Genomic DNA, 20,232 nt, shown 5'->3' with positions numbered 1-20,232 from the left:
TCCAAAGGTCCTGTTCAAGGTTCAACAGGATGCTTCAAAAATCTTGTTGGTGACTCCCTTTTGACCTTGACAGCACTAGTTCCCTCTTCTTCTACATCTAGCCAGGAGCAGTCATTGTAAGTTGCCTCATGGGGTGGATCTAATCACACAAACCAAGGGATCTCTCATCCATCCCCACCTGAACACTCTTCTACTGACACTGAGACCAATAGGATGTTGATTCCTCAAAAATACCTTTTTTTGTGAGGATGTGCTACAAGTTCTGCAAGAGGCCAGGAAACCTACTACTAATAAATCCTACTTATCTGAAAGGAAGAGGTTGTCTGTTTGGTGTCTCTGTTGTAACCTGGACATACCTTCTGTGGATGTTCCTTTGGCTCTGTCTTATTTGTGCGAGTTGCTCAATGCTGGTTTGGCCTGTTCTTCTAAGGCCCACTTATCAGCAGTCTTTGAATGTCTGGCCTTTTTCTCCTCCTTTTGCTTCTAGATTTGAGGTTAAACAATTTCTTAAAGGTGTCCTTAATATTAGACCTCCCAGGAAGCCGGTTACTCCTCCACTCTGGGATCTTAATTTTGTTTTGAAGAAGTTGACTTGGGCTCCTTTTTAGCCTGCCTGCTGATTCAGTTTCCTTGCTACATTGTTCCTGGAAGACGTTTTTAGGTTAGCTCTTACTTCTGTCAGACGGATGTTCAAGTTGCAGGGCCATATGGCTTGTCCTCCTTTTTTGCCTTTTCGTAAGGGCAGGGTGTCCTTGCATACTAACCCTTCTTTTATATCTAAAGTGCTTAATGAGCTATCACTGAAATCAGTCCATTAACCGGCCTACCCCCCCCCCCCCCCCCACATCTGCAATCTGACAGTGAGAGGGTGCTGCATACTTTGGACATGCATAGGCAACTCAGGATTTATTTGGATAAGACTAAAGCTATTAGAAAATATGATCAGTTATTTGTTTCTTTTCATCCTAAATCTTTCAGACTTGCTGTATACAAGCATACTATTTCTTCTTGGATTTCAAAGACTACTTCCTTTTGTTACACTTTACATAGCAAGTGCCTTCCTTCTTCACTTAAGGCTCATTCTACTAGGGCTGTGGCTTCTTTGGGTACTTTTATCAAAGGCTTAGATACCAGTTCTATTCTTGAGGTAGATACCTGGACTTCGGTACATACCTTTACCAAGTACTACAAGTTGGATAGTATCTCTACAGCTGGGGATGGTTTTGCTAGTGCAGTTCTTCGTGGCTTTGTACGGGACTCTTCTGCTCCTTTCCACTCCCAAGTTTACTCTTGAGCTTTGGCACTCTCCCATTGGTTAAAACTACTGCAGCAGTGAATGTAAGGACATAATAAAGTTGTGTAATATCTTACCATAATGGTACATGTCCTTGCCTTCACTGCTGCAGTACTCACTCACTCCCTCCATCCCCCTACTTTTTTGCCTTCCTGGATGTACAGGTTACCTCTTGGGTTTCTTGGACTGTGTTCCTACTAGGGCATTCAGTTCTGATTATGATAGGCCTGAACATCACCTTTATGGCCTACACTACGATAGGAGTATTAGGGTGACGTTAAGTGTACCCTTTAAAAGCAACGAGTAGTCTTTGTTAAGACTAGCCAGATGTTTGGGCTTCCATGGCAGGGAATTCCATTTGTTCCTGCACTATGAAATTGTGAGGAAGAAAGCAAAACCAATGAACTACTATGCTGACCACTGCCCTATGCTGCCTCGAACTAGCTCTGCAAAACATTTGAATAATTTGTAACCTTCTGCTTTGATTTTGACTGAAGCTGAAATTTATACCATAAACCATTTGGAATGCAACATGTGTTTGTGTGCATGTATAATCCCATAAAACTGTGAGCACATGATCTTAAAATGTACTGCATCTCCAGTAAAAGGAGTGACACACAACCTTTGCACCAGGACTTGTCCAACACTGTAGATTTGTTATGGTACAGGCACAAAGCACCACACAACAGCCGGCTTCCCAAGTTTACAGTTTTACCCATAGCAATCCTTTGGACCTTCCTTTTCCTTGCCTATCAGTATTCAAAACCATTATCTTTCTTGTTGTGAAAAAAAATTGACTGCTTGTACCACATTTTAATTAGGTTCTTACAAATACTCTTGCATCAATTCCAAACTTGTTTTCAATGACCTTCCACTTATGCTATTATGTTCCTTACTATCCCTGGGATTCATTAAGACCACACTAAGTATTTACTGTTTTGAGTGAACACACAAGCATAACTCACACCTTCTTCCTCCTAATTTTAGTTTTCCTACCGATTTTCTTGCAGCTTTAAATATCAAGGGGGATTCATAGAAGTTAGCACAATTTATAGATTACATGTACACTTAGTGTAACCTACACTTAGTGTAACCTTTCTGAATGACTAGAAAGCACAACAAATGTGGTAGGGATGTTCTCAAATACACATCATGTACATTTAATGCAAGTGTTAAGGAAAAAAAGATATAGGGCCGAATTCATTAAGGCATACATATAGCGATTTACAAAGTACAAAAAAAATATGGCACAGCTTCCTTCCTCTTCACGGACTACAGCAAGTGCTGCTTCCCTACCTTAACACCACCAAAATTATTGCCAAAATGTTTGCAGGCTTTCTTTCTTTTTTTTGTTTTTGAGATCCTAACTGAGCAATCAGGGCAACAATTATTCAGTCAAGCACCCCCCACCCCAGTCAGCTTTATAGCCTATATTTTTTTCTTCCTTTCTTTCTCTTTTTTGTCAATTGCTGGTTGAGCTATTTAGCAGAATTAGCAGTATAGAAAAAGTATGCTCTGCAGAAACCTGTACTGTTTTGAGGTGGGGTGGATGGCTACATTTGGAAGGGTGGCATGGAAAGAGCTGGTTTGCAGTTCAAAAACTTCTGGCTATACCCCTGACAGCTTTAAAGACAGTGGATAATTAAATCCCTGCATTTTCTTCCATTATCACAATCTCTGTGCGGCCCATCCTGAGTTTGTTTTCTTTTCTACAGCACACTGGGATACAGTATGCACAAAAGCCTAAGTATAAATATGCATACCAGCAGAAGGGCAACTGCTGCTTTCCCTGCAGTATTCAAAACTGTGTTCGCCACTCTGATCTAAGAACTTCCAAGAACTAAAACTTATCTTAGTGAAATGGTCAGGATTTATGAATGAAAAGTTTCTGTGTAAAAATAAAACCTGCTTTATACTACTAGCAGTATATATATATCTTAGTGAAATGATACAGTTCATAAAAAAGTATACTACCAATAACAACAGTACCTACACTGCTGGCAAATAATTTGCTGCTATGTAAAAGACTATTTAATGGACATATAAAGTAGAATATAATCTTAACAATTTGAAAAATGCTAATGCCCAATTCTTTAATGTAAGCAGTTTTATTATCTATCTATGTATCAATTCATTATGGTTTGTTGATCAGGTTAGTCCCACTAGGCAGGCTAGTGGCCTCTTTTTCAGGGAGACAAGAGATGGTATTTATACTACTAGGGAAAACTTGGCCAAGGCATTGGGGTACTTCCCCTACTATTTTCAATAGCTGCTGTAGGATCTTTTACATCTACCACCAAGTCAAGCAGATGAGAACTTGATTTAAAGTCTCATCCAAAGGACGGACCAACATCATACTGGAATAAATGTACCATCACCATTAAAAAAAAAAAAAAAAACATACATACATACATAGAAATATTGCTCAGTGCTCTTTTCCTGGGTAGCTGAAGTACTTCTCAAATAAATGACTGCTCCTACATATACAATGCAAGTTGAGGCTATGAGAATCAAACTTAGGTCTTCTGGTTGTACTGTCCTCATTTGAAGCACATTACTCTCATTTCCTAATTATACAACACTTAACTCTAGTTCACCAAGAGACTATCACTGCACTGCTAGAAGTTAACATATACAGTATATCAGTAGTGCTGGAACATGTTAATACTATAATATGCCTCTAGTCATTCACAAGTGGTGTAATACAAGAGTCATAATCCTGATTATTTAATTAAATTCTCTGAGATACAGTTGTGCCATTTTAGTCAGGTACGACAAATACCTGCATTTCTTTTCCTGGACTGTGAAATGACTAAACAGTTTCACCTACATTTCAGAACAAACCCAGTGCATTTAAGACTTCTGTCTCAATAACCAGATTCCTTTTTGTACAGTCATATTGAAATCCATATATCTGATTAAGGCAGCCTAGGAAAAGCTTGAGCCTTTTAATACTTCTTAATCAGTAAATGCCAATCTGTGCTGCATATCTCACACCAGGCTGTGAGAATATGCAATATACAAGTGGTATATCTAGCTACAGTCTGACAATCAGACTCTTCGGCTACCACCTTTACTTTGTACTTTTACTGTACTTTGTACGTTTAGGCTGCAAAATTTAGATGCCTCATTTCCTGGGCAAAAGCTTACTTTGAGGTCTATTCCTGCAACCGGTGTGTGTGTGTTTGGGGGGCTAGAAAAAGGTACTGCACAAGTCTCCAGACTATAAAAAAATGCTGGTAGACCTGGTGAAAAAAATATGTATGGGGAGGGGTTGCAGAGAAGGAGAGACAGCCTTAATTGTATCAGGACGTTTTGGAAAATCATGTTACAGTGAGCAAAGGCAAGGGCCGATACTTGGGCGGGTCAGCTGAAGGTTAGCATGCCCAAAGGGGGTTCTCAGAAAGTTCAGGCAGGCTCACTTGCTTTGTGACGGGGCGGGGGAGGATCTATTTACTTTGAGAGGCAGCTGAGATTGAAAGGAAATGAAGTCTTTTAAGCCACAGGAATATACCACTTCACTCAAGTAAAGCCAGGGGGATCAGCTGTAACTGTATCACTGAAAAGCCCTTCAGTAACACTTTTACCCTGTCTCTTACACGCATTAAGTGAAGAGTGGTTTAAAAGACAGCTCAAGCTATTTTTCCTGTTTTTTTAAACTTTCTCAGCTCTCTTTGTGATTATACCTTGGGTGCACACTTACAAAAGGAAGCAATGTATAACTCCACCTCTCTCTGCTGCCTGTTTTTGTAGTACCACCCATTGCTGGGAGGCTTTTGCCTTTCACAGAAGGGATTATTTAGGTCTATTGCAGATCGGAGTGCAAGCTGGAAGCTGAGAGTGGCTGTGTCTCTCACTCTCTGAATCTTTTTCTCTCTCTGTTTCTGTCATCAGCCTTGCCACCCTCCCCTTCTTCACTACACACTGTCAAACTGCTGAGACTGTATTTGTGGAGTCTTACTACTGACGGGTTTAATCTATTACATATCTGCACAACAAATAGTGGGGGAAAAAAAGGAAAATGTATGACTGTATGGAGACCTTTGCTGTGGCACCACGACAGCTTTTCGATGTCACCAACCAGAGTGCCTGTATGCTGCGCAAAGCAAGCATCAGCCCATGCTTCGCAGGACTGGATCATTTTGGCTGGCCCCATCCTGCCAGTTTGCAATGTAGGTGCTATTTTCATATTATCTAAAATTGCACTTAAAAAAAAAGTATGCATCTCTGCATCCACTGTTGGTTGTACAAGAAAGCAGAATTTCTGTCTCATTGGAAAACTTTCAGGTATGTGTGAGATCATTTCACCATGTTAGAAATTCTGGCTGGGTATATTGCAAAGATGGTGCCATAAATGAGTATTGACAGAAATATGAAGTATGGTTTTCAGCTTTTTTTTTTTTTTTTTTTAATCAGCTGATGGGTACCAAATAGAAATGGCACATACTTTTCTGAAAGTCTGAACAACACAAAACTAATACTCAGAGTTTAAGGTAACTCTTCTAAAGCTGTTTGTTTTCTTGGTCATTGTGTATTATATATTTTTTTAAGAGCTGTAAAAAGGCAAAGCTCTAGAATAGATTAAAAAGTGCAGACCCGAAAGGGATTGATATGATTTCAGCTAAATGTTTATGTACTCACTTCTTGTTAGCAAAGAAGTTAAGAGCCTTAGAAATCTGATAAGTTAGAAATCCATTTGTGGAATCTTGGAGTTGCGTACCATATCCGGCATGGGTAGTCCCATGAGTCTAAAACTAATGTGTTCAGATCAGGAAGGTTTGTGTATCTGTACATGTTTATTAAACCAGATTTTATGTACAGCCCATCCCCTGATAATGTAGCTTTTTTAGATATGTTCCAGAAATACTTATGAGCCCCCATATTATTTTCAAGTGACTAGCCTAAGTGGTAGAGAACACTCCTCTGTTCCTTTGGCAGACGCTACTAGTGTTTACAGAGAAAAAGCAGGCGCGGGCATGATAAGACGGACAGTTCCTCTGTCAAGGCAGAGTGAGAGCAAGTGTGTTTGAAACGTAGATCTAAGCTTTCAGTTTCTAGAGCATTTTAAAATACATTCTTTGTTTTGTGAAATTGTTTCCAGTGCTACCCTTTCAGCATGCCTGAACTATTCTCTCCTTTATTGTACACTCCCTTTGTCCTCCATTGTTGCGGTGCTTTCTTCCATTTCCCATTCCCAAATTTCTCATTTTTCTTCCGTACACACGCACACTTTCCATTCTGCTGCCTCCTTGTGATATTCATTCATCTTAACTCCCTGCCCCCAAAATAGAAATACTTTATTCTGGTTCTAAACAAGCTTGGAAAAGGAAGAGTGCATCTGTATGATCTGATACACAATTCAGTGGAAGAGATGTAAAAAAACATCCTTCACTTCTGGTGAAAGAAAAAGAAAAAAAAAAAACAAATCTAATGAGTGACTTTTATTTAGTAATTTATTTACATTTGTTAGAAGGCATTGTTCAGCGGTGAGGTCCCATTTTCAACGCACTTACAGGGAGACAATTCCAAGACAATAAAGATCAACAAAAAACAGCAAGTTACAGTTGGCATCATATACTTATACAAAACAGAGGACATAATACAACTATTATACACAGCACAGTCTCCCTAAGCACAGTATTACAAGACATTTAAGGACACACTTGTATGCATCATATGACGTAAATGTTCTGAATTACTGAAACAAATTAGTAGCATATGTTGTGAAAAGGACTTATAGCTGAAATTGTGTGATAGGTCCAGCAGTTACACAGAGTGGTTTAGCAAGTGAATGAAACATTCAAGTTATCAGATCATTACTGACAGGCAAGAGGAGATTTAAATGTCCCTTTACCTTATCTAGTTTTCAGGACAAAGCTTTTACCAAATTTTACTAACAGAGTTGGGAAACACTGAATCATTCAATTCAATTAATGGTATGAAAATGTGGACCAGCTGGCAAATGAATTTTCTGAGGCTGTATGGAGGGGCTTCACACTTTGGGCAGTCTGGATAGTGGGGGAGTTGGTGAGCCAAGCATAGTTGCGTAGAAATGAGGTAGTGGTTTTGTGTTCAAGTCCTCCAAACTCATGCAGAAAGGGAGAATGTTGGGTAGGATTACTGTGCGTTGATCTAATCTTATATACTTTTTCAAGTCTGCTTGAAAACAACAAGCCAAAAGGTTCACAAGGATAAAGTGCTCATTTTATGTGTATTTATCTTACAGGTCAAAGGAAAAGCTGCATCATCTGCTAGCAAGGTATTATTTTAGCAAACTAGGTAGATTCATTTACCCTGTGTCTAAAAACACCAGCAAGCAGTAAGGGTACTACTGAGAGGGCTGTGTAACAAAAGCCTCATGCCTAGCACTCAGAGTGTAAATGCCACTCAAGTGCAGAAATGGACAGCATTTTTGTAAAACACATGACTCACCTGTGGTTTAGAGGAAATGACGGGCACGGGACGCCACTGACATATTTAAAACAGGATATAAACAACATTGGCATGCAAAAATACTCTGCAAGAAAGCTGCAGGAGTTGTGTGCATTTTGCTTTTCAGTACATACCAGGTATTGAAATGAAACTCAGAAAAAGGAGTTAGTCACACAATGTTCCCTTGACATCTTAGCGAAGAGTCTGATCAGATACAATTTATGAGGCAGACTTGTTCAGTACATACCAGGTATTGAAATGAAACTCAGAAAAAGGAGTTAGTCACAACACAATGTTCCCTTGACATCTTAGCGAAGAGTCTCATCAGATACAATTTATGAGGCAGACTTGAGGGTATTTTGTGGTATAGTATGCATTAACCTTACATTTTCCCATGCAAAAATCTTTTAACTGCCAAATGTACCTACCATCAAGTCTTAATGCTGTAGTCTAATGTCTCTGTAAACTTACACCTTTAACCCTTAGGTTCTCATGCCTTGCTAAAGCCAAGCATGAAACCTATGTGACACCCATCTGTGTGTACAGAACAACATGGTTGCAAATGCCTGCTCTGATGTAATCCCAAGTGAAACTTGGGCAGAAACTCACCGGGACATAAACAAATGAATGTAGCCCTCGGCACAGGCTCTATGTGGCCTATAGGGCCTTTTCAGTACCTGCAAAAGATATATTCTGAGCCAAGCAGATTTAAATGACTACACTGTCAATTTTGCTTTCATATCCCTGTGACATGAACAGTCAGTATTAAACCCATATGTTTGCAAGCATGATTCCACTTGTCACGTCATGCATTTCACTTTTTGAGTTATTTATTGTTGCTGCAATAAGATTCATTTTGAGACCGCCTTAATTGCCATTCTAGCAGAGAATACTCTGCTTTTTGATTGCTTTAGTAAGATGTCTTTTTATTTCCCTTCTAGCGATGTTGCTATAGCTTTATTAACTACACCACAACACAAATTGTAGTGTGCAACTGCTAAGGGGATTTTTTTTCTTATTTCAGAGATACTTTCACTATTTATTATGGTATCATTTACATAATATAAATCCCAATATATTTTTGCATTTACAGAACATTGTATTTCTGTTTTTATGTATTACTTCTTTTGTATACAGTTTTCATGTGCCTCATTTTTGTAGCTTCCTTGAGTTTATACTCCCAGGCTGAGTCTGAAAATGGTCCATGGAGATCACTGCTGCATCCCAGCAGCAAAATTAAAATAAATACAATCACTGGAAAATATGTCTCTAGTGATGCTTACCAGCTACCATTGTCAGTTTTCATACATCTCTTAAGGTAACTGCCACACCTCTTCCAGTGTTGTGAACTACATTAAATAAAAAGTGGGGTGGGGAAACATCACTGGTATTGGGTTGAGCAGATCCACAATAAAAATGTAAGGTAATTTATTTCAGCTAACTGAATGGCAGCACTGTTATACACAGAGCACAATAAAATGCTTTATTTTCTATGGAAACAACTCCATGCCACATCCTCTGCCAGCAGTCTAGCTAGGATTATTGATACTCCGCAGTAGTTAAGAGAAGATTAAAAATGTATCAAAACAGTCATTCAGGTAACTACTGCATAAAATATGACCTTAACCTCCCCTCCAACGTAGTAATGACTTACTGAAACACGCTGGTGAATGAATAGTATTGGTAAGGAATGCCTAAATACATTGCTGGTTGCAATACGAATGCATATTTGTGTCAACAAGCTTATACAATGTTTGTCATTTCTGAGACAATCTGATTTTTAATTGCTTGCATACTATTCTTAATTGACCATCCTTCAGACATAGTCCAGGAATACAGTAAGTCATGGTTATGACAGCTGACCACTGGATTCTGTAACATACCAACTGATTTCTCAAGCCGTTTCCTATGCAATTATTAGCCTAAACAGTGAAAGTCTGGCTGCCTTTTCCATGCATTAGAAGACAAGAAGGGTCCATCTTCATGTCAGTGCATTTTTGTGGAAGATGGTATCCGCTTGTGCAAAAGCCACGTCACTACTGTTTTTGGGTAGTTTCAGGCATGGTTAGGGTAATTGACAGATCACATGTCAGCTGCAGCAGAAAGAATGACATTCACTAATGATGTAAGTAATCAGAAGTTATGCTCAAAGAAACAACTGTATACAAATGAATCAAGAATCATAATTAATGCAATTACAGTATAAACCTATTTCTGAGACTTCTGTATGTTAAAGTGTTCCTATACCATGAGGTACAGTGATCTTGGAGTCAGAAAATAAATATACAAGAAACTAGGGTATGGGGAGAAAGCCCCCCCCACCCCACCATATCAGCCAGTGCAGGGGGCTTGACGCCTCTTCCTTTCCTTAACATATCTTGTGAATTCCTACTGGTCGTAACTTAGCAACAGTATTTAGATGTGCTACTTGATCAAACTGTACCTTTCCAAACTCCTACACAACTTTTAAAAACCAAAGTTGTACAGCAACAAAATTTCAAATGTACTCACAATAGAAGCCTGAAAGATTATGATGACAATTAGAATATGCATTGATAATTATGTGCCCCTCTGCAAGCATATAATACTGCTCAACTTCAGATTGTTGAAAATAAGATATTAGGGTTTGTCCACTTGGCTACCAATACAAAGGCTTCTGCACTATACAAAAAAAAGCCCACATGGCTACCTGCTTCTGTCTTATTAAATGCTCAGTACTGCCCACCTCTGGCTAATAAAATGATAGTACATGACACCTCTTACTACTTCTGAAATTGTGGCAATCAATCATAAATTACAAAGAGCACAATATTCCTTACCTACATCTAGGAAAAAAAATATATACATTCAGCCAATTAGTTCAAATGACATGGAATAACCCTCCCTCCAACATACACAAAAATAACTTCAATAGAGAACTCTCCAACAACTTGCAAAAGACCATAAATGTGAGTACTTCACAAACTCAGGCTAATGGGCCTGTCTTACTTACTATTGATTTATACGTGTCATATGTAACAGTGTTGCTACAAACAAAGACGTGAGAAATGCTTAATTGAGTGTAAATATTAGATTTACTGTTTATCTTTCGGTGTAATTCACCATTTGCAACTAGAATGCGATGATGTTAATTGCCAAGTTTTATTTCAACTGTTAGAAGATTAGAAAGTGTACTATTCAACCTCCATGTTCTCTTTTTAATGTATACAACTATATATATTTTGTGTTTGTAGCTTGTGCTCTGTGTAGTTCAGTTTCCTCTGTTTGTACAAACTTCATGGCCAGGATCCAGGTTGAAATGGTTCCTGTACCAATCCACTTATCTGTTTAAGAAGGATAAATAATAAAAAGTCTTAAAAACACATTGTCCGATTTACATCTTTAAATCCCTCTTTTTTATTAAAAACCTAAGCATGATATAAATAAAGCAACAAGGGAATTTGCAGTGCACCTCACACTGCAGGAAATATCTCAAAAGTGTTTTGAAATGATCTGTCCTATGAATGTACTTTAAGCATGTTACTTAACCAGAGCACACTTCTGTGTCACTTCTGAAAATGGGTGCTTGTGTCCAGTGGGCTCACCAAGTTAATAATAAGTATATAGTTAACTGTTGTAACTAAACATGAGGAAACTCTGGTCATGTACAAGAGAGTAGAGTGTGAAGATATACTTAGGCTGTTTGCAAAATGTAGAATGCTAGGCTAGGCCAGGCCAGGCCAGTGAAGAGTCATTATGTGCAGAGTTAGTGAGCATGGACCTTTGGCAGAAGGAAAGGGACTTAACAGATATTCATGGCCTAAATTAAATGTTATTATGTTCTTGGGGATTTGGATACTTAAAATCCTGTTAAAGAATTCATTTTCATCAAGTACTTCCGTGCCTTCGCTGAAGGTTGGGCGTCGGGCTGGCAACTCGGCACCATCAAAATCTACGGCCAATCATTGCGACCCCTACCCAGGAAAAGCAGAAAAGACAAACAAACTTTCCATAAACCTTAACATCACTTCCTTACTGATACATTGGTGTTAGAAATTGCAGTTAGAAGTTGCAGTTCTTGCTATCATTCGACCACTGTTTCAGTAGCATTCAAACAATTTGCTTAAATGTACAGCTTCTGTGTGTGTCTTCGAGTCTGTAATTATTTTACTGAGACACAGAATGAATGTTAATACATATTCAGCTGATGTTTTGCTATTGCATGTACCTTCATGATCTGCTAGACAATGATATTTATGGGAGATTATTAAAAGGGCTGTATACAAAAATAATAAAAAAGAATATTCTAGAAAAGGACCGAGATGGAGAAGATACACCACCTTAATATGAGAAAGAGAAACACGTACTGCAAACGTAACAAGTACTATAGCTGTAAACTGTATCCCATTCATATTTAGGGCAGTGTTCTCTGCACCTTATAAATAAAGCCTGCCCTAACCATTCAGCGACAATAATCCACAATGTTACATTAAGTGGTGAAGCCACAGTAAGCGCAAACAGCAGTTGTCATCTTAAACAATAAAATAAGACAGCAAATATATGAGTTGGAAGGAGTGCTTTTCCATTGAGGCAATGGGGAGCACTGAAAGCCTTTTGGGTTGCACATTTTAACTGTTTGTTAATTAATGCATAACTAACTGAGCTAACATCTAGGAATGGGTAATCTGGTATTGGCTACTCACTTGCACGCCCCCCTGTCAGGTGCTCGATCTCCAGGGTTGCCAATAAATCCTGGGTCATTTGCATCTCAGTCAGGGCTTTATTCATCTACACCATCGCTGGTCACTCATACATATTTATAACTACATGAATGACTACTTGAATCATGCATATATAAAAGTGTATGTTTGTACATGCACATTTCATACAGGTACATGAGTATGAATTTGACTACTTACCAGAGTTTGCACACAAGCATGTGTGCATAGCTGTATGTCATAATGTTAAGTAAGTGAGCATTTTGCATGATCATATGTTACTTAAGTATGTGTTGATATATAGGCATGCACAAGATAGCATGTGCACGCACACACATATATATATATATATATATATATATATATATATATATATACACACACATACACACACACATTTGATATATATATATATATATATATATATATATATATATACACACACACACACACACACACACACACATTTGATATATATATATATATATATATATATATATATATATATATATATATACACATACATACATACACACACACACACACATATACATTTATTGTGCACACTACAACCTGGAAGTATCTGTGTGGACAGTTGTGCTACAACTTTACAGAACGAACATGCATAATACATCCTTGTTCCACAGATAGGGATAGCCTGTGAAAGCAGGGGAATCTTCTCTATTACTGATATAAGGTGCCCACAAAAGCATCACATCTCATTCATACTGACAAACTAAAATAGGCATAATGTGCTTGGAATGTAATAAGAACATGTTAGTTACATTACTTACCTGAGTGGGGTCTCAGGAATGTTGCCATCAATACTTTTCTCTGTACAATTGTTTTTACTCTTTAGCTACAAGCCAGGCTTTGTTTGGAAGGCTTGAAGAAAACTAGCTGTAAAGAAGTTGTATCTGACAGCCAGCACAGAAGATCACCCTATGCACACAGGCATGTTTTGGCACAAGGCACTTTGCAAATAATGTTATCCTCCATTCTTCATATCTTGCTACTTTAAGCCTTAAAATAGTGCTGCAGTACCCTTGCAGAGACTAGACAGCTCCCACTAAGCCTTTGAACATTCTTAATGGATGCAGGACAGTACTTACACTGACTATGAAGAGTTTGACTAGAACACTGGATAAGTTCTTTTAATAGTGTTACTACTGTTTTGATAAATGCATGGATCCTTAAACCTTCAGCCAAAGCTATACCATCTTGGGGAAATGGGACCTTAAGTTAGACATGTGGAGCTCTCCTCCCTAGGCCTCCGCTGAAAAGGGGCAGCTTGTCTACCTAGTCAGACAGCCTGGTAACAAATGCAATCAATCAATAAGTAAATAAATAATTTGCATTTCAGCTGAAGGACACAGGGGTACAGCACCCCATCACCCCCATGTTCTGCTGCAGTTTCTGCAGGAGAACAGGAATCGGAGTACTTGGTATAGTGTTAGAAGCCATGACATTTTGACCCCTGCACTGAAGGAGATTACTACCTTAGGAAAGTATTACTCTTGGGGCAGAAGACTAGCAAGCTATACATGCAAAAAGGAACAACTTACCCTGAAGGTATTTAATTTTGTTGATTGTTGAATCCTTCTGATGAACACAGGGTCCTTAGGCATGTTTAGGTCTTCTGTAACAATCTCAAGACAATCATCTAGGAAAAAATAATGGATGAATTAAGCAGTTTATAGACAATGCAAGGTTTGTACGCATTAACACAGCAGTACTAGATAGATAAAAGTAAAACACCTATGGTGCTGTACTCTAAATAATGCAGTCTTCCAGTTGCAACTTAAAATTGTTTTAGTATTATAATGTAAGGCTACAGCAAAGCCTGAAAAGCAGCAATATTCATACTAATACAGTATGTAAGGGTTAGGGCATGGTGAAAAACACATGGTTCTGTATGTGCTGGCAATTTCACATCTAAGCATAATGAAGAAAATTTACAATGTGACTGGAAGCAAGTCTTACACGTCTTTATAGTGGAAAAATGTATTTAAAGGATTACAAAACTAGAATGAAGTAAATAAATGGCTATGGAGTTGCTACATCTCTTATACAAAAAAAATCACAATTAAAGAAATACCCTGTGATGGTCATGTCTTTATTCATTGTCAAATGGTTAAATCTGCTGTCCTGTTTTATGTCTAAAAGCTTTTGTGGTAGGTTTTGTCATGGTCACAAAGAGTTCCACTAAATCCAAGAATGTGGCTTCAGGCTAATTTCTTCTTCATTTACTTTATCTCTGTGCATAATATTGTGTTTCACTAGTTCTGCATCACTACCTTTCTGCACCTTTTCATTATCATGTCAAGCTTGAATCCCTGCCTTCAGGTATAGCTTTTTTTTCCCCTCTTTTAAAGAAGTAGGCCCCCAAAACTTTTAAGGATGCAGAATTAAATGATTTGCTTAGGAACTCAGCATACTGGTGGTGGCAGATGGGATTCAAACCCTGGTTAATGTAGCCAGCGATCAAAGTTTTTATTTTTCACCATTACAATTTAAGGACTCTGCATTTTTTGTCTCATTGATTCTGCAACTTTAATGTACAGATGTTTATAGTCCTGAAATGCAAACCTGGGAGAGAATCTCATAACCCCTAACATTCTGTAGAAGAGAGTCTCTTCTTTCTGGTCACAACTGAAAACAATCTTGGTGAGAGGAAGTATTTTTTTGACCTTTAACTAAATGTCCACTTCCTTTTTTTTCTCCAGTTACAGCAGAGAGTCAATTATCCAAACTAATTGGGACCTAGGGTAGTTCAGATAATCAAACTGTTTGTAAAATCAATCATATAATTGAAATGGATAAAAAAACTTCTAAAAATGTTTTTTCTGCCCACAGGGAATACACTTTTCAACCACTCAGCAATTCCAGTGGACAATAAAGAATATATTTTACACATGAGCAGGCTACAAGCTCAAAAACACGCACAAGCGAATATGTATAATGTTTACATATTCAGACTTTATGATTTTTTTCTACCTGAAAACTTTGGAAGGCTGCATTCAGATAACTGACATTTTGGATAACTGACGTTCGGATAAGTGACTCTCTACTGTATTGTACTTTTTTAAATGCCAGTCAAGTTTAGTGTCCTCCAAATTTGGGCACATTCAATACTGCTTACTCTTTGATGTTAAATGATCATATGATGCTTTGCTGATCAGCAATTTAGTAAAAGCATGGGGGTGTTTTGGTTTATTCGTTTTGAGCGGGAGATAAAATACAGGAATGGAACTGAAAAAAAAGAGAGAGAATACTGAAGTGGTGTGATTGGTTGTGTACCCAGTACAATGAAGTAGTGTCCGCATTCCACAGACATAATCGCAGATGAATCACAGCTCCTGTGTTAGTCACACTACAGGACTATGACCCGCCTTCTAGTAATGCCCCTCTTATTGTCAACTGCAGGCTTTAAAGATGTTGTACAGGTATTGTGGCAGTAATGGTTAGAAGTTGAACTAGTGTGGGCAAGAGGTAACAAACGTACTCCTCCTGAGTAACCGCCACCAGCTGTTCACCTGATGGTCAGATTAAATCAACTATGTCTTGCTGCTGCCAAGTTCAGCATATTAATTATTACATCCACATAAACTGTAGCATGAGGCACAGACGTAATCTAAATGTTCCATGTTGTGAAGTACTATAAGGACACGGAGCAATAAATATTACTGAATTAATGCTAAACTATATTCTAACCACTTAACTGCAATAAAGTTATACAGAACATAGCACATTCACATGACAGAGTGGTTATTACATCAGCTGAAGAAGGATCTCCCTCATACATAGGGAAAATTTAGAATCAAATTTCAGTGTGATTTTACTTATTGGGACAGTTTTACTAAACCTGCTGTGTAAAATACATTCTGTGCCTCTATTCAAAGATGTTTACATAAAGAAAACAATTACTGCCTATGATATACAAAGTGTTTTCCTTCATAGTGTGTGTATATAAATATACTCCATAATAAATAAAAATGAATTAAAGCAATGAGATAAAATATAAAAGGGATGCTCTATAGTCAAAGATCAGATTAGTTGTCTCACCAAAACTGAATGGTGACTTGTAACTTCACTTTGCTTGGCCTTTAATTGTTAGTCTGTTGGGCTGTGCCTGCAGATAGGGATCAAGGCATGCCCACTACAATAAATAAGGTCTCATCTTCTGTGACGTATGCAGCCATCTGGGCATTGCCTGCATGAAAATGTAGATACTGAAGTTAATACTGCCAGGAGTAACAGTGTAAGGAAGTTGTTGGTTAACATGATTATTTTTGGTTCTGAGACCTTTAGGTCAGGCACTTGCATTACTGATGTCTGCACTCTTTCTAGCAATATATTACAATTGCTTGTTTATTACTGTGTTCAAAAATTAATTCAGCATTCTGGACTGTTGGCTAGTGGTTTGTCAAACCACAGCAGGAGGACACATAAATAAAGTCCGATTTGACTATGTCCTCTGTATTCGCACTGTAACACAATTCCTCTTTTCTTATGACATTTGTGCTCAGAGACATTCAACACTGCCCCCCCCCCCCCCAAAAAAAAACTAAGACTCTAAAAACTTGACAAATATGCAATGCTTGGCACAGAATCAGACTAACCATGCCTGTCTATAGGTGAGTTTCTGGTGTACTGTTTGAAACCAAACAGGATGGATGTCCTGTAATGTGTAAGCATTTAATACATCACCTGCCTTCACAAGTGAGATGTCCACATACTTCTGATGTCAGTAGTATGCGGATGTGCCAAATACAGTAGTGTACTAAGAAGAATTTTTAATTTTATGTCTACAGTTTCCTCATCTCTGCCTAATGACACCAAAAGTGTGCCAATCTGCAGTACTTTTTTTGTTCAGGTTAGAGGAGTATTTGTTTTTATCTTGACTGAAGACTGAACCGATAGTACTGCTTATTTCAGTAAGCAGTGGATTTGTGGTATAGTTCCATTATTTGCAGTATGTGGTTGACTGGATTCAGTGGGCACCCCAGTCCATAAGTAGATGGATATTTTTAGGGAAGTGCAGTATATATGGGAAATATTTACCCCAGTTTTTTTTCTCTGACTTGCCAATTAAAGGTAATATTACTTCTCGGTATTTATGCTATTTGTGTCTGTTTAGTAACCTATAAATTTAATTTCAAAGAATCACCAAATAGGTGTAATTTAAACTTGTATAATTTTATTTATTCAGGGCAGTCTGGGGCTTTCTGTTGTAAAAACCTTAATTATTGCTAGAGCAATGCACAAACATATTTGTTTGATGCAGATTAACAAAGAAGATTTGTTTTGGTTATTGTGCTGGAAAATTAATTGTATATTATATTGTGTTTACTTGACATATAACTGTTTTAAAAAAACAGCAATTTGACTGAAGGGGCAGCCTCCTTTGATGGCTTTTTGCATGCACACACATTTTGTTCTACTCCAGTCAGTAAGGTTAAGACTTAACTGATTCTGGAATTAGGAAGTATGTTCCATTTTGGAAGATAATGCAGAACCAATCATTCTTGCTCTGTTTCTATACTTTTCAGTCAAATCCATGATCAGATTTTTCTCAGAATTTGAAACTTTTTTATTCCAGGCTTACCAAATATTTTATTGTTGTGGTTCCTTTGAGATTTTAGATGATTAATGATCTTATATGTCATTTTGTTTATTTTGCAGCTCTTGGGACAGTAATGGTCTTGCTTGTTTACACCGGTTGTCTCTGCTAAAAGTCATTTGCTGCCTTTCCAGTGTTTTACTGTGTGCCAAAGTTTCAGTGTATGCCTGTAAGGAGACATAATTGTGTCTGCTGTATTTACTGAACACTTTGAACTTTATCTTTTACAGCTTAATTACTTAGTAATTTTAATACATCAAAGTGCCCTGTTTTGGTGGTGGATGGGGGTTGTACACACTTCCTATACAAGGAGCAGAGGGTTGTTTAGTTACCACTTTTGATGAACTAGGCTTTTCATTGTTACCACCACTAATACACATTCTATAATGGATATTTCTACTGTGTAGTCTGGCTTGGGGCACAGGATAATGCTTGAAATCATTTGCTGTGAACAGACTGCAGAGAGTATGAGGCTTATGGTACCAGATCAGAGATTACTGAATGCCCATACAAACTGGATGAGGTGTTTAAAAGGTTTTAAGCACTATACAAAATCTGTTGGATTGCTTTGTTAGAGTGATCCAAAAAGATATTTTCCATGTCAACACAGTAGTTCTGACACTGATTGCAGAATGTAGGAGAGAAGTACATGAAAAATCACACACAAAAAGAAAATTACAACTAATCCGCATTTTCCATAGTGTGTATCTCACTGAAATGTAACATTTCAGTAAACAATGAGATCTTTTGATATGCTAACATGGAAGGCAAGCAGTGACATACGGAGCTGCACATTTTTTGTGGATCCATAACAAGTATGCCTAACACCTTTCTTAAAGGGGTGTTTTGTTTATCAGACTGTAAACTGATTGTTCAGTAAAACACAGCCACAGTACAAGACAACCTTGTGCGATCCTAACACATCCACTAAGTATAGATGATGTATATTTATATACACTAATTCTGAGATCACCATACCCCAGAGAAAAGAGAATACTCAAACACTGTGACCTCAGATGGTGTATGCAGGTCACCAGTTTTTCTACATTCAGTCTCACTGTTATGGGATTTGCATTGACGAGTCTCAGAATTTAAATGTCTTACCGAAAAAAAAAAAAAAAAAAAAGGCAGCAACGAACTTAATGAACTAGGCAGGATGAAGCTGAAGCTCCTTAGTACAATTTGTTTTTACGTTTGTGACCTGGAAAGAAACCTTGTTACCCTGAGTAAACTCACCCAGAGATGGGAAGTACATAGCCCCCCAAAATATGCATGTATTTTTCTCTCTGATATATTATACACACACAGCTCTGCACATAAATTTGAGCTGAATAAGAGTTTGTTTTATGCATATATTTCATCCTCAACAGTGTACAGTAATAAACATACACATAGTGATAATATTTGTCACCTTCCTTTATCACTGTTGTATCCTGATTGTCAACCATTCCAACCATATAACTTGAACATGATAATTTAGAAAAAAAAATGAAACCTCACACAAAGTGTACACACGCAAAATACAAACTCAAAACTCCATAAAAAATAATTACATGATTCCAACCACTACAAATGAATTTTCAAATAGAAGGAAAAATCCTAAAGTAAAATAGTAAGGAATAAAGGAAAATCACAATCACAGCCACACATTCAGAAAACAGATTTAATGGGAAACAGGACCTAAATTTAAACAGTAAATAAAAATTAAATAAAAAACAATTAAAACTATAAAAATAATATATTTTAACATGAACCTCACTGCACTACTTACTTGGTAACACAAGTATTTCCCAACATAAAAATTACCTTGGAACTACAGTGCCCAGGAGAATTCCTTTATAAAGATACATAACCTATCTAAGGCACAGTTCAAGCAGCATACAGATTTATCACATACATCTGCTGAAATAAAAGGGAAAAAGTAATCAAATGCAAAATATATCTAGCAGAAAAAAAACAGATCAGGTGAATGGGATATGTGATGTCTGCTGGCATAATCTTTTCTGTATGATTAGGGAATGTGTTTCATCTCTCGTGGCTTCTTCAGTCATGACAAATGTTACTTCCTTAATCAAGATATTGTTAAGAATGTTGAACACTTTGTAGCTGTGCTTTTTGACTGCATCCCTGCTCAGTGATATATGCAAACTGTATTTTTTCCAAATACTGCTTGTAAAGGGATCCTT

At 37.6% G+C, this 20,232-nt stretch overlaps 1 protein-coding gene and 1 long non-coding RNA gene across 4 annotated transcripts in view; one reads left to right on the top strand and one right to left on the bottom strand.

Moving 5' to 3' along the window:
* Positions 1–20,232, top strand: part of RARG (retinoic acid receptor gamma) — a 1,508,256-nt gene that overhangs the window by 1,088,712 nt on the left and 399,312 nt on the right. The window contains exon 1 of one of the 3 annotated variants that reach the window (XM_044083861.1): positions 5,089–5,466. The exons of the other annotated variants lie outside the window; for them this stretch is intronic. Within the exon in view, the coding sequence (XP_043939796.1) occupies positions 5,316–5,466 (151 nt within the window). The 5' untranslated portion in view covers positions 5,089–5,315. Of the gene's footprint in view, positions 1–5,088; positions 5,467–20,232 lie in introns of those variants that run through there. 3 annotated transcript variants of the gene reach the window in all.
* Positions 1–20,232, bottom strand: part of LOC122811794 — a 732,112-nt gene that overhangs the window by 401,831 nt on the left and 310,049 nt on the right. Inside the window, exon 2 of the long non-coding RNA XR_006366290.1 lies at positions 13,989–14,086. This is a non-coding gene — a long non-coding RNA (uncharacterized LOC122811794). The remainder of the gene's footprint in view (positions 1–13,988; positions 14,087–20,232) is intronic.

Source organism: Protopterus annectens, chromosome 9.part0, assembly GCF_019279795.1.
Source record: "Protopterus annectens isolate FY-2018-M chromosome 9.part0, PAN1.0, whole genome shotgun sequence".
NCBI classification, from domain to species: domain Eukaryota; kingdom Metazoa; phylum Chordata; order Ceratodontiformes; family Protopteridae; genus Protopterus; species Protopterus annectens.
This window is presented reverse-complemented; position numbering and strand designations above follow the sequence as displayed.